At 51.2% G+C, this 13,797-nt stretch overlaps 5 protein-coding genes across 5 annotated transcripts; 3 read left to right on the top strand and 2 right to left on the bottom strand.

The window, feature by feature from the left end:
* Window positions 1-2: 2 nt before the first annotated feature.
* HD553DRAFT_69203 (uncharacterized protein) lies at window positions 3-1,119 on the top strand. Its single transcript, XM_046184421.1, has 6 exons — window positions 3-38; window positions 98-151; window positions 228-346; window positions 421-451; window positions 528-824; window positions 891-1,119. Exons 2-6 carry the CDS (start codon window positions 100-102, stop codon window positions 905-907), a joined length of 516 nt encoding a protein of 171 aa, XP_046035180.1. The 5' UTR covers window positions 3-38; window positions 98-99; the 3' UTR covers window positions 908-1,119.
* Window positions 922-3,100, bottom strand: HD553DRAFT_343668 (spinocerebellar ataxia type 10 protein domain-containing protein; the record flags this gene model as incomplete). The annotated part of the gene is made up of 9 exons (XM_046182898.1): window positions 922-1,064; window positions 1,140-1,367; window positions 1,426-1,832; window positions 1,893-1,958; window positions 2,022-2,135; window positions 2,194-2,280; window positions 2,361-2,502; window positions 2,561-2,631; window positions 2,718-3,100. The coding sequence occupies 9 exons, from the start codon at window positions 3,098-3,100 to the stop codon at window positions 922-924; spliced, it is 1,641 nt and encodes a 546-aa protein (XP_046035179.1).
* Window positions 3,101-3,397: 297 nt separating this feature from the next.
* HD553DRAFT_314484 (uncharacterized protein) lies at window positions 3,398-6,560 on the top strand. The gene is made up of 5 exons (XM_046180354.1): window positions 3,398-3,902; window positions 3,989-4,503; window positions 4,574-6,088; window positions 6,155-6,261; window positions 6,347-6,560. The coding sequence occupies exons 1-5, from the start codon at window positions 3,684-3,686 to the stop codon at window positions 6,517-6,519; spliced, it is 2,529 nt and encodes an 842-aa protein (XP_046035178.1). The 5' UTR covers window positions 3,398-3,683; the 3' UTR covers window positions 6,520-6,560.
* A 395-nt stretch (window positions 6,561-6,955) lies between these two features.
* On the top strand, window positions 6,956-8,271 carry HD553DRAFT_314473 (PQ loop repeat-domain-containing protein). The gene is made up of 7 exons (XM_046180353.1): window positions 6,956-7,051; window positions 7,117-7,270; window positions 7,349-7,366; window positions 7,427-7,470; window positions 7,532-7,828; window positions 7,895-7,950; window positions 8,022-8,271. The coding sequence occupies exons 2-7, from the start codon at window positions 7,247-7,249 to the stop codon at window positions 8,189-8,191; spliced, it is 609 nt and encodes a 202-aa protein (XP_046035177.1). The 5' UTR covers window positions 6,956-7,051; window positions 7,117-7,246; the 3' UTR covers window positions 8,192-8,271.
* HD553DRAFT_358330 (cytoplasm protein) lies at window positions 8,237-11,180 on the bottom strand (the record flags this gene model as incomplete). The annotated part of the gene is made up of 6 exons (XM_046183908.1): window positions 8,237-9,044; window positions 9,110-9,279; window positions 9,346-9,833; window positions 9,894-10,575; window positions 10,654-10,836; window positions 10,923-11,180. 6 exons carry the CDS (start codon window positions 11,178-11,180, stop codon window positions 8,237-8,239), a joined length of 2,589 nt encoding a protein of 862 aa, XP_046035176.1.
* Window positions 11,181-13,797: the final 2,617 nt, after the last annotated feature.

Genomic DNA, 13,797 nt, shown 5'->3' with positions numbered 1-13,797 from the left:
TCTCCAATTGCCAGTTGTGCTCCTTGTCAAATCTGCCTGTATTTCTCAAGCACGTCGTCACTTGAAACTCTGCTCCTGAATTCATACCTCAATCCAGTCATGGCACTGAACTGGGTACAGCTAGAATCCGGGAAACCTATGGCACTTCCTAGTGAGCAACGATAACTATCTGTCGAGCTATGCCTTGAATATCGCTGAAAAGATGTATCATGTTGGGACCTGAATAGATGAATCTTTCGTCCACCAATCAGAGAAGGTCAAACTCTCACTCTCAATCCCTCCGAGTCTAGAGGGTCCAAAGCGCACCGTGAATGGACTCGGAAGCTTGTTCATCACAAATCAAAGGGCAAGCCTTCGACGAGCAGTCCGGCTTGTAAGGTTCGCCATCAGCCGCTAAGCGATGACTTGCCTGTTTTATAGCTTGTTTTCGTTCAGGATGGTTCTGCAATTGGTAAAGATCCAAGACTAGGAATGCCAGGAACGATTCGCTGACCTGGACGCTCTGATATATCCCGTTTTCCTGAAAGTGACCCCTGGGGAGCCGGCCGTTTCAAGCTACGCACTACGTACACTCGCCGTAGCCCACACAAACGTCTTGAGCACGGCATTCAATCAACCCATGTTCTTTGGTGCCAACTCGATATCCATGAGTTTTGTTTCTACTCCTGGCGGAGGGCTCCCGTCTACGGGACGTAACGCCCATCTCGATGTTACTCTCGACTTTGCTGAAGGTAAGGTGCACGAGATCTGGAAGACGCTAGAGCAAGCCAGAAAAAAAGCGGGAACGGCCATAGCCGATGAAAGCTGGCAGAGGAACCAACTTCGTAAGATCTGAAAGTGGGATTGATAAATGCTTCTCTACTAAGAAAATTATCTCCTTGATAATGTAGCGCTCTACGAGCCGTGACACTGTCGTCAGTATCAACCGCGCTTTACAGGCATTTCCTGCAACTCTCCGTTGGGTCCAACCATTCCAATGGGATCCATGGTGCCTATGACTGCTTGATTCTCTGGGTTGTTCATCATCAGATTACGTATCGTAAGAAGGGCGTGCTCTCGGATGACTATAATCACACACATACACCAAAAATTGATCAACGAAACGCGGATACATGCGTGGGGTGTCCGGGCAAACTCACGAGGGTTATGTTCGTCCACTACGCACAGCGACAGAACCAAGTGGATACCCGCAGCTTCTCGAATGCGATCTTGACTGAGTTTGTCGTGATATGCTATTAGTCCTAGCAGCTGCACAACATCTCGCTTGAGGGTTGCAAACGCTTGCAAGCTACCGCCTGGACTTGATTCGGTCGCCGGTCTGAGCGGTTTCTGCCGCGGCAATGCAGCCTCTAGTGCACCAAGTAGACCTGTGAGGACGGCGATATGAGTTTGGCTCCGTTTCCCCTATTGTCTTGACCCGCTTACTTATGAGATTTTCGACTGTGGCTTGTCCCGCTTTACGAAGAGAACTCAATGTGTTACCCGCTGGTTGATCGAGCCCTGCAATACTCTGGGCCAGCAATTCGCGCTCGTGCTGAACAGGGATCTCTCGCAGTGCCGCCGCAATGAGACATTGGCAAAGGAGGATCGAAGCCTCGAGCGTCCTCGGTAATATTGGATCTTGACTGGCTGCAGGTTCCCGGTCCTGTCCGCTCTCAAGTAGGGCTTTTAGATTTGGGGCGGCAAACGTCGCAGCCGCATTCAGATGTGGCACCAAGTATGCCACTTCCGGTATGTCGATTGAACTGCTTGATGCCGAAGTCGCACTCTGCAGATAACCGTCCAACAATTTGAGAAACATCAATTGAGATGGAGTGATTACCTCTTCGTCTCTGAGGACGAGTCAATGCTGGTCAGTTTAGCAAGGCCAAACAAGGAAAGGGTAGACTCACGATCCCAACGTGTTGAATAGCGACATCTGTACCGGCGACGATATGATATATGCGGAAATCTGATAACTGAATCGGTCGGCATCAATCCCGCGCCAAGGTCATGTCAAGAGCGCAGTCATTCTAACGTACCCCAAGTCGAAACACTTGCCTTCCAGGGTTTCACTAACAGATTCTGACCATCTCGTCATCTTGTCCAGTATCTTTGCCATTGTCCTTGTGCCTTGCACATTGGCAAGGGTTTGACTGGACAGATGAAGACGCGTTTAGTACAACGCCAGTTCGTCTGCATCCGAATGCTTACATCAAAGAGGGGTCGACTTTCAGAGCGTTCAATACAATCATCAGGACCGATAAATTGACCTGTGCATCGTCCGAATCCAGCGCGCGTCTTTGTGAAGTGTCGGTGTAGGTTGATACGTCAGTCCCGTGTTGACAACGTATCGATTTTCGTAGGATAAATGGTCCTACAAGACGATTTGGTCGGTGCGCACTTCCTCCTGAAAGTACAAGCGAATTAATGATCCGGTGAGGAGGAGCTCCGAATTGTCCCGATCGACCGGAGCGATCAGGTTGGCGATCGACTGAAGCAAAGCGCGAAGCAACGGAAAGACTGTATCCCACCGGATGTCAGTACGAGATTCAACTTGCGACAAGATAGGATTACATACATCGCTCCTCTTTGATCGCACCAAAGCTTGTAGCTTGGAATACAGCTCGCCGGATGTAGGGTTCAGAGCCGCTGTGAGAGGTACAATGCAGTGGATACGCACGAATATAAGCTTGCGTTTGCATGAGGGATGACAGCGAATCTCCAGGGGAACCAACCTGACCAGAGCCTTGGCTTCATGTGATCCCGCCAGACAGTTGCGAGTCAAACGTGCCAAAGCTAATCCTGCTTCGAGTGACTCGGTAGAGATGCCAAGGCCTTGAACATCAAATCGCTCCGCATAAGCCTGCCATGCAACTGTCAAACTGCTGATCGGTGCTCTCTCGACAAAGTCATGCCTGATTGAATGAGCGTAAGACGTATTCAGTTTTCTGTAGCTGAAACCGGAAATCCTCCAGTAGACTCGCCTGGCAGCGGGGACTTGTCCGATGGTTTTGTAGCCCTCGTTCAAAGTCCCGACACATGACTGCAGCCGCTGAACGTCCTCGAGAGCTTCGGACAGCTGCCGAAGAGCGGTAATGATGGCATCCGTTACATCCATACTCTCAAAGTACTATCCCCTTTCGTATGTTCTCGGCGAGTGTGGATGATCAGGGGACCAGATCGTACGTTGCAGATGACATGCGGTGTGACCTCTTGTGTCTACGAGCTGCAAGCACCTTGCATGCAGTAGCATCCGGATACCTTCGATCGATCAGCTGACTGTCACGTGACTGGTCCCCTTCCCCCCCCCTCCGCGCGCGCGATCGCCGATGACGACGGCTGGCGCTCATCATCTACTCGGGAACCTTGAGATCGGAAAGATGCGAGTCTCTTGTACGCTTGTACTTGGCGTACAAGTAGCACTAAGCGTATACTCTACCAAGTCACAGAGCGTGTGTACCTCATCACCACAAGTCGATGATCACGGCCGAGAAAAGTCAATAGACGTATATCAATACTACTACGATCGTGGTATCCGAAGAGACCACCATGGCGAGCCAGTGCTAGACTCCGCCCATGCAACTCTAGCAGATCAAGTACCAACATCGTCATCGCAACTCCACCCTTCGTGCGCTTCTCATCTTGACCTCGATCTTGGTAAACGTCTCCCATCGGTCACTACCCGGACCCTTTTCCCAACCATGCCCAACTTGCAACGAACGCAAAGGCTCACTGTACCTTCATCGGTATCCAGTACGATAGCGGCTCAATCGCACAGGCGACTTGATTCCCAGCCTGTCGTTCGAGACAAGCCTACAAAGATTGCTCTCGAGAGTCTGCCTCAGATCGGCAGGTCAGATATCGCTCCAGATGTACCTCTTCAGGTCGATGAGATCGACAGCATCGTAGCGATTCTCGCCGTAAGTGAACGTGATTGTACTGTCGTAAGAGAAGCCGGCAATTTACAATTCGGTCCGATTCGTCTTGACGCGTAAAACCTTGACAGGACGAGTTTCCGTTACTGGACGAGCCGTTGATCCGGGCCATCATCTCGGATCATTCTCCTGAACAGCTGTATTCTAAGACGGAGGAAATAAGGGAAGACCTCGCTTTGCTACAAGCGAGCGTGGTGCCAGATCCCGATGCTGGGAAATACAAAGCTCAAGCCGAGGATGAAGGACGAGCTGAACTCACCTCACCGTTGCCTGATGATGTGCCAGCTCCCCGACCGGCAATCGATTCGCAACATACTCCTCAGGTTCCAGACATGGTGTCAGCGATGTCATCAAATTCGCCTGTTCATGTCAACTCGAACCTATCAGAAGATCGCGACGTCAATGAGCACGTGGAAGACCAGACAGAGACGGTCGCAGAAGAAGAAAGCCCATCGGCATACGATATCGATGAGCTTTCTGATTCGGACACAGAAGATCGGCTGGAAGCAGACTCAGTGTCCACGCACACCTTTGCAGACGAGTCATACGGGCCAGTCGACTTCCTGTACGAGATATTTGAGCATCTGTGAGTCGGCTCCCAGCGACCAGGATGCAGGCATCATTGGCGTCGAATCTGAATGTGACTCCTCTCGAAGGCCCACGCTTGAAGTTCAGCGAGCCATAGATAATCACAGCATCGCTGAAGGCGGAGATATGTCGTCAGCGATAGAAGACTTATTGTCGTTAGAGACGATACAACAATTGGACAGGGGGAACCAGCAACAAAAGCTGGACTCGAAAGTTCCCGATCATTCTTATCAACAGGAGGAAGGGGACGATTGGCGAAACTTTTTCATCAAGCCAGACGCACCTTCTGCTGTCAAAGCTCCTCCCGTTGGCCAATTTGACTCGGTCCACGAGAGGCTGGAGCTATCGATCGAAGCTGTTGAGGTGACGTCTCATGACGATGGGCCGCGTCCCAACGATCGACCCGCCTTGCCCCTCAACACGCAAATGTATTCCAGAATCAGCCAGCCCTCAGGGTCCACTCCTGCGGTCTCGGATACCGAAAGTCTGGATGACGTTCCTGGCACGCCCAAAGTTCGCAAAGTCAAACCTATCACCAATACTGGACGTTACGCGTCTTTGGCATCACTACCCCGCGAATCCTACAATGGTTTCAGCAGTGGAGATGAAAGTGCCGGCTCGACAAGAAGCCGTCGCAGCGTTGGCAAGCCGTCCAAGGCTATCCCTTTGCGCGACTTCGAGCAAAGATTGCAGGGCCAGGGTTCTTCTTTACCTCCCCGTCGACGACAAGGTGATAGCTCGTGGGGAACGCTCGAGTCGCTAGCAACGTATCTGGCTGAACTGGTCGTCCAGCCTTCCGCCGACATATCCTTCTTTCTGACGTATTTCCACTCTCCCAACCACACAAGTGGTTACGCGGCTGTTAGAGAGGCGCTCGTTAAGGCAGGTACTCCATTGACCGGTCTTAGAGCAGAGCTTTCAATGGTGCGGGAGATCCGGGCAGGTATCGAACAAAGTATACACACGCAAACTTCAGACGAGGATATTGGCGTCTGTGTGGGTGCAGCGGGCGATGTATCTCGCGCTTTGGACTTGCTTGCCCTTCTGGAAGAGATCAAATCATGGGGAGGTGGATCATTGGAGTCCCTTGGATGGCTGGGGGTCGCGCGTGACACTCCTGCAACGTCCCGCCCGAAAGTGGCAGAGAAAGCCCGACGCCTGGAGAACTCTGTCGACGTGCAGACATCCTCCTCTCGACGCTTGTTCCCGCCTGACCCAAAAATGCCCAAGCGCAAGAAGAAAGACGAGCATCCTCAGAACTGGCGGGTAGTCCGAAAGGAAAAGGAAAAGAAACCCCGATCATCACACCGTTTGGCAGAATTCATACCTGGATACGCAAAGAGCTCGTTCGGGCCGGATGCGGTACTGTTTGACATGGATGAATGCCGGCGTCGAGCCTCGGAAGAGCGGCTCAAACGCGAAGCGGCCGTCAGGCAAGCGGGTAGACACTTCAGAAGCGGTGGAAATGGCGGTAGTCGTGGTAAACAAGTCGCTGCATTCTATGCCGGAGAAGCGCGGCGTTATGAAGCCGCTGCTCGTTCCTGGGAGTTGCGTGCAGCCGAAGAGTTGGTCAATCATCAGAGGTAGGTCAACGAACGGGTCGGCCCTGGAACCGGTATTTACAGGTTGAACCTTTCCCTTTATGGCAGCAAATCTGATGGCGCATTTTCCATCGATCTACATGGCCTGACGCTGGACGAAGCGAAATCGGTTGCGAAAGATCGCACTCAAGCCTGGCACGCATCTCAAAATTTCGGTACGACGCTCAGATATTTCATGCGGCTGATTCCAACTCGTAAAAGCGCTGCTGATTTGATCTTCTTGTATGAAACCTTTCGCAGTTCCCGTTCCGTCCAAGCCGTTCCAAATAATCACGGGTCAGGGGAAACATTCCGTCAACCGTGTAGGAATCCTGGGACCTGGCGTGGCCAACGAATTGGAGCGGGTCGGTTGGCACGTCGACCGTGGATATAGTGGCAGGGGCTACATTGTAGTTCGAGGGGTTCGAGGATAGACCCACCGTATAATACGTGACCGCATAATCTCATGACAGGATACCCTGAAACGTCTGATCGCACGAGTGCTCCGCCGTGCTTGCTCGCTCATTGCGCCGATGTCTTATTTCCACCTCGTTCGATCGACAGGACGACGACGAGGACAAGCAAGAGATGATGATCTCTAGCTCTCTAGCTCTCTAGAACTGTTCACACCCTGCAGACTTCGCACGGCATCTCTGTAGTGACAGACGTACCATAGTGGCCTCTTTCGTGACCAGGTACAAAGCAAGATCAACAATGTGGGAAATACCATCGACTCGCGAGGATGCCTCCTCCATCGCCGGATGGATGAGCATCGCCTGTTGGGTCATAGTATACTCTCCTCAGGTCAGTATTTCTGCTAAGGTAGTCGCTTCCTTGTGCTGAAGGACAATGATCGCTTCTTGCACGCAGATTCTGGAGGTGGGTTTGATACATATCGGGATGAAAGGTAGGGAGAAGAGACAGAGACTGACCGCGCCCCTTCAAAGAATTACACACGCAAATCAGGTAAGAAACGGGGTCATACCCGCTCCGCTGCGCCTCTCGCTTACTGCCGCCTTTGATCTTACTAGGGGAGGGCTTGTCGGTTCTGTTCATTATTCTGGTGAGCGTTGTCTCTTCGAGATATTCTGGAGGCAGGCCGCTGGAACAAACGCGATACAGTGGCTAGCAGGAGACCTCGCCAACCTTGCTGGCGGCGCTATGGCACGCCTTTTACCAACCATGGTCAGTCGTCTTTCGCTGGCAACACATAGACCCTCAATCCGTTGAGTTCCTGTTCTGTTCTCGTATCACTTCCTTTAGATCATCCTGGCCGTATACGTAAGTCGTTGTCCGCTTAGTGCTCTGTACGATACTAATGTGACCAGCGGGTTCCTGCAGTACTCGGTCTGCGATATAGTCCTCCTTGTCCAGCTCTACTATTAGTGAGCGTCGGACGTAGGGCCACCACATGATTAGGGGCTGATCATTCGTCACTAAGTTCAGTCGGGCTACACAGCAACGCGACGTCGTGGCTTCAGAGTCACAACCTCTCCTGTCGCCAGATGCCGATGTCGATCGCGAGACTTCCAAGGCGAAGGTCTCGCCTTACATAACATACCCTCTGCTCACGATTGGTATCGCTGTCGTCGGCATAGCCTCGTGGTATATTCAGAGGTCTTTGGGCCAAGGCGGCCAAAGAGATGGAGGATTGCCCAAACTCGAATGGAAGTCGCAGGTACTGGGTTATATTTCAGCTGCGCTTTACTTGGGCAGCCGAATCCCTCAGATTGCTCACAACTAGTAAGTCGCTGACCTCCTATCCTGAGGCTATGGGCACTAGACTTATCTGGCTCGATTGCTTTTCAGTCACACCCGCTGCGAGGGTCTCAGTTTGGCCATGTTTTTCTTCTCAATCTCCGGCAGTGAGTACATGATCTGCTGCATCGCCATCACGGATGACATCTGATAAGGTCGCACTTTCGGTTCCATCAAGACTTGACATACGTTGCGAGCATCTTGTGTAAAAGCCTCGATCGCGAATATGTTTTGGCCAATACTAGCTGGTTGATAGGCTCGGGTGGGACTGTTCTACTCGACTGCATCGTTCTCGCACAGTTTGTGTACTTTGCGCGGGGTCGCCCTGTCGACCCTTTTGAGGGTTGAGCACAACTCAAATGATGTAACGATCAGATTGGTTTCTGAATGTAATTACATGATGCTACACGATTCCTTTCCAACCGGGCAAAGATCGCCCCAGCTGGGAATGCTCTGTTCCATTCGAGCGGCAATAGGCCCATTCTTCCGCCGCAAGCTCAACCGCATCACCTTGGCTCCTGCACTAGGGGGCTCATAGAACCACCTCAGGTATTGCCCGTGTATTTCGTAACGACCCTCGTTAATCTTGACCGAGATATCGAGCTCTTGACTCGCCGAGCTCTGTTGCGACCAGCCATCCTTGGCGTCATGCTGCACCTTCGCCTGGACCGGGCCATCGGCACCGCGTGTGCCGGCAGCGTCAACAGACATGGCATCAGAATCAAGAGCATAATGCACGAATGGCACATAGAGCTCGGTGTAAGTTGAAGTATTCGTGGGCGTACGCGCATCGACTTCGATTTCCATCTCGAACCGACTGGTCCGAATATCGAATGCCATCTTAAGGGGTGTGCCCACCATTGCCGTTGGGTACGGCCGGCAAAATGCGCCGATCGCACGAGCACCGTTCAAAAGTAGCTCAGGGGGTATCCTGCTCCCACTGCGGATAGCCTCGGGCGATACACGATCCCGCAGCCTGTCATAAAGGGCTACGACAGCGGGCGCAGACAACGTCGACGGTTCAACGTGTTTGGAAGCGGGCTTGCCGGCCGAGTTTTGGCTTTCGGTTGCCGTAGCTAGAAGAGCGGTAGATGATGCGGCCGAAGTCGATCCCGAACTCGACTCCGTCTTCGCAGATGCTCCCGCGTAACGCTCAGAAACGACGTCATCCGCGCTCCAGACCGAGAGGTCCTCCATGTTCCTGTAGAGATACGTGAGAATATCAGCCGCGAGCGCCACGAAGAGGTTCGCCAACGACAAGCTCACCATTGATCGCCGAATTCATGCGTGTTGTCTGGACAATAAGTCCAAAGCGTCCAGTTCAGCATGTTGTCATTGTCTGTCGCTGAAAGCGAAGCGTCAAGTGCTCTTTGTTGGTTGGTGTAATCGCCTTGCCCGATACCTCCTTCGCAATAACCATACGCCTTGCGGTCATCCTGTTCGAACATGCATTTGATCAATTCTGCTGCAGAGCGACATATTTGTTCAGACCTAATACCCACCAGATCGAAAGGGATCCCGATCTCCCCTACCAAGCTGGGCATCTCGTTTCCGGGTCCGAAGAGTTTGACGTCGTCCTTGAGGATCCTCAGGCTGCAAGCCATGCTATTCCTGACACGTCCTTCTCCAAGGCTGAGAGCCTGTGCCAGGGTCGGATATTTGCCTCGGAGCAGACCAACGGGTTCTGCGTTGAACCACCACCAGTGCCGGGTTATCAACGTCAGGCCGTCATAGAAATGCGGCGCATAACAGGCTCGATGTCCCAGTTGAGCGGAGGGGATGCGCGGCGGCTCGTGAAACACGGGAGGCTGCACGAAGGCGATAGCTTCGGGATGGTGGCTCCTCACTCGTTCGATGTAAGCGGTAAAATGAGGCAACCAGTAATCCGCCTCGAAGTCGACTTTGCCCTGCTTGCTTGGGTTTCGAGAAAAGTAATCTGGCTTGCTGATCATCTCGCTTTCTAGATCCCATACACCATGTTGCGCCCAGACTTTAGAGTGATAGTGTTAATCTCTGACGATTGGCAATCATAAAAGAGAGGACCACTCACTGCATCGACCGGCCGACCATGAATCACCCCGCTTGTACCCCCAACGTTGTTGCCATTTATCATCTTCGGCTTTATCCATCCAGGCTTTGACCCCTTGAGGATTGAGATCGACCGTACCCTTTTGACTTGGGCCTAGAGCGCCAACGATCCAATATTCGGCGTCCGTGATGCTCATTCCCATTCCCAGTTTGAATTCTTGGAGCACAGATGTTGTGGGCCCCTTATGCATCTTGCCTTGTGAATGATCGACATTGGAGAGGTCACTCCGGCCGACCAATCCCTCGGCTGGCTCATTGATGCTATCCCAGCCGATCACCACCCGTTCCATCAGACTTCCGTTGTCCGCTTGGGCGATAGCAGAAGCCAGAGCACCTACAGCGCCGAGGAAGTGCGAGAGCAACCAGTCTTGAATGTTCATGCCGTCAATCTGACATTTGGGGGCATAATCACGTCCAGCGAAAAACAACGTCCACATGGTCAAGTTTGCAAGACGGTCGTAATTGGTGGACCATATCATGGCTGGAAATTGGGTGGGCGAGGTCGTTTCCGTTTCTTCGGCTCTCGGATCGACATAGAAAGGTTGAAGTAGAGCTGAATACGTTTTAGGAAAGTTTCGAGGTTGTAGGTTGCAAGCATGTAAAGTCCAAATGGGTGCGCCAGATCCGCCCGAGAACCGAGACCACTGCGGCGCAATAGGTGGTTTGTTTCGAATTAAAGCCAAGATACGCAATGCTATTCCCACCGAAGCGAATCTACTCACCACGTCCTGATGCGGGTCCATGAATACTCGAAAGCCATAGTCGCCGCAACGAAGGAGGACTTTGACTATGTAATCGATGTATTCGTAGTCGTATTGCTTAGGTCCCGCATGTTCGATGGACTCCCATGTGAACACGAAACGCAAAGCGTTCCAACCCCACGCGCGCAGTCGACCCAGATGAATCTATATGGGATATACATCGTCAGAGCCAGTTGCACCCATCGGAATCGTCTCGGCTGATCGAAAAGTGTATGCCACGGAATACTCACATCAGCGCTACCATCCTCCAGATTCAATGGCATGCCAACCCAGCTCAGGTCAGCCCCGCCCTCTGCAGAATCCCATAGATCATCCCCGAGCTGTTGAGGATGGCCCTTCGGACACTTGGTCGATCCGCTCAAGTTAACACCTCGCAAAAGAAGCGTGCGACCGGCATTGTCCTGGAAATGCAAGGTGGATGCATGTATGAAATCGGCAGGAACGGGCTTCCCCGTCAAGGGCGATGTTGTTGGCGGCAGATCGAGCATATTGATCTGGTGCTTGAAGAACGCAGACGTTTCGTTGGGGATGAAGACTAGCCAATCGATAGATGAGAAGGTATCGACAGGCCGCGGAGTCACGGTCGCAGGGGATTGTTCCTATATCTACTGAGTCGATCCCACTCCATCGGCCATCGACGTCGTTCCCCGATCCTGTACGTAGCCGCGACGTCATCGATGCACCGGGATCACGTGATGCCATCCGTTACGCTGCGAACTCGTTCCAGCTCGAAGTCATGGCCTCCGGCTCGTAATATGTGGAACGAGCAACCTAGCATGCTTAGCCAGCCTTTGAACGGGGATTGCTAAGACATCGCACAGTGGTACAGTGGCCATCTGAAAGCCGATCACTTTGCTGCTGTTTCCAGAACGTGACAGTGTTTCCTAAATGACTGCGCATGGTGATGACATTATCAGACAGACGATCAGACATGGCACAGGGTTTGAGATGCTTCAATGACATTTCTCCATACTTACCCAGTGGGTATGAGGTCTTTTGACCTGTGCGGCTTTGACTTGCTGCTGAATTATGCTCTTGATCAATTCTCTCAGGAGGATAATACAAGCTGCTATTGCAGGTAGGCATTGTAGGAGACGTTGTTGTAGATGTCTAACTAGTACCTTGTAGTAGTTAGACATAAGGTATTACTTAGACATCCGTTATTACATTACTATACCTACCGTTACCTTTCCCCAGTCCCGCAACCTTATTACCTCAAGGGCCCGCAAGCCACTTGCTGAGCCTTATATTAGGCCCTGAAAGCAAGTGGCCAGGTATAATAGAAGGACTCACTTGCAATTTTCAAGTTGACAGACATCAGACATGACTGACAAGAGGGACAGCAGTTACATTTAGTACATAGATACAATCATCCCAGTTTTGCTGCTTACTCTTCAATTTAATGGAAAAACGGATTCACTGCACCTGCCAGACCTGGTGCAACAACATACATCTGTTTTTGTCCTGTCATGTCAGCCTCAACTGTTGTCACTTTGCTATTATTTCTGTCTTGGGTATTGTTCTGGATACGTATATATAGCTAGGGAGATTATCATCACACAACATTGGACAAAGTCCAAGAAGGAAAAGATCATCAATGACGCCTTGCTGACAGTAGTCAAGTGAGTAGCATGTTCACACGCCGGCAGCAGCAGCAGGCATCAAATTGCTGATAATATCTGGGTAGGCTGAGGCGATGCAGGATCGTTATCATATCATCCTACACTGATGGTGTAGCTGTTCCTCTGATGGTGTTGACTGATACTATCTCTTGTGGAAATGACTCTATATCTGCTTGCTTATATGAGAGTAAAGTAGTACATGGGAGGGGAAAAGAGAAAGAAACTCAAATAGCCTGCTACATATGCTATTCTGATAAGCATGTTTGTTGTGATATCAGCCTAAGCTGATGGTGTAGCTGTTCCTTTGATGGTGTTGGTCAATGCTGTCTCTTGTGTGAATGACTATGTATCTGGTTGCTTGGTTGCTTACATAAAAGTAGAGTAGTACATGAAAAGGGAAAGAGAAATGAGACCCAAATGGTCTGCTATATATGCTATTCTGATGAGCATGTCCCCTAGTAGACTTGCAACTAGAGCAGTCGCATAATTGCATCTCCAGACGCATATTGCGTCTCTGGTCGCGTATTTGTGACTCCAGTCACAAATGACATCACCAATATGCGACTCCAGTCGCATAAGTGCGTCTCTGGTCGCATAAGTGTGACTCCAGTCACATAAGTGCGTCTCCAGTCACAACATGTGATCCTGGTCACATGTTGACCCTTTGTGCTTGAGATTGCACCTTTGAGCATCATCAATGATGTCATAGCATGCCAATCTTCAACACTCCCTCTCAAGCTCAAGCTCAAAGCCTGTATCTTTGACCCGAGACTGTTTTTGGTGTTTTGTCTTTTCTTGATAGATCCATACCGTATCCAAATCCTGAAACCAAGTTCACATCTTGGAGTGAGCCGCATCCTGAAAAGGATGGAGTAACTTTTCGACTTCCAAGATGGTTTGCACCAATCCTTGCTGAGGGCGATCCTTTCCTCCTAAGATTGCGTGCTAAGGTCTACCTGACCTATCCCGTCCTCTACCCTGCCATGTTCCTGTGCAGGGCAGCAAGGTCATCCAGGTCTCTTCCTTCTTGATGCCTCCTGTTGTAAGCTCCTGGCTTCCTGTTGTTGGCATAGTCCTGGTTTCTGTAGGTGTATCCATCACCTATCTGTCCTTGCCTGCATTCCCTCTTGGAATGTCCAGCCTTTCCACAGTTCCAGCAGACCCTTTTGTCTTTGTAGCCAGATTTGACCATCATGGCAGTAGCAAAGATCCTTTTGTCTTGTCTGCCCATCTCAGTCACATGTGCGTTGAACATGGCCCTGAGGTCTTCAAAGGTGGGTTCAGGAAGTTTCATGATCCTGCTCATGTCAACCTTCATGTTCCACCTGTCCTTGAGTCCAGCATAAGAGACTGGCAAGCTCCTCAGCAAGATGACTGCTTTGTCTTGTATGTCCATCTTGATGCCTGCAGTCTCAGCCTTGAGTAGGACAGAGCTGAACTTTTCCATCAACTTCATGGGATCATCTCCCTCTGTCATGCTAAG

Source organism: Filobasidium floriforme (assembly GCF_021052385.1).
Source record: "Filobasidium floriforme strain CBS 6241 chromosome Unknown HD553scaffold_16, whole genome shotgun sequence".
Taxonomy (NCBI): Eukaryota; Fungi; Basidiomycota; class Tremellomycetes; order Filobasidiales; family Filobasidiaceae; genus Filobasidium; species Filobasidium floriforme.
Note: the sequence above shows the minus strand (reverse complement) of the source record. Positions and strands in the feature narration are given on the sequence as shown.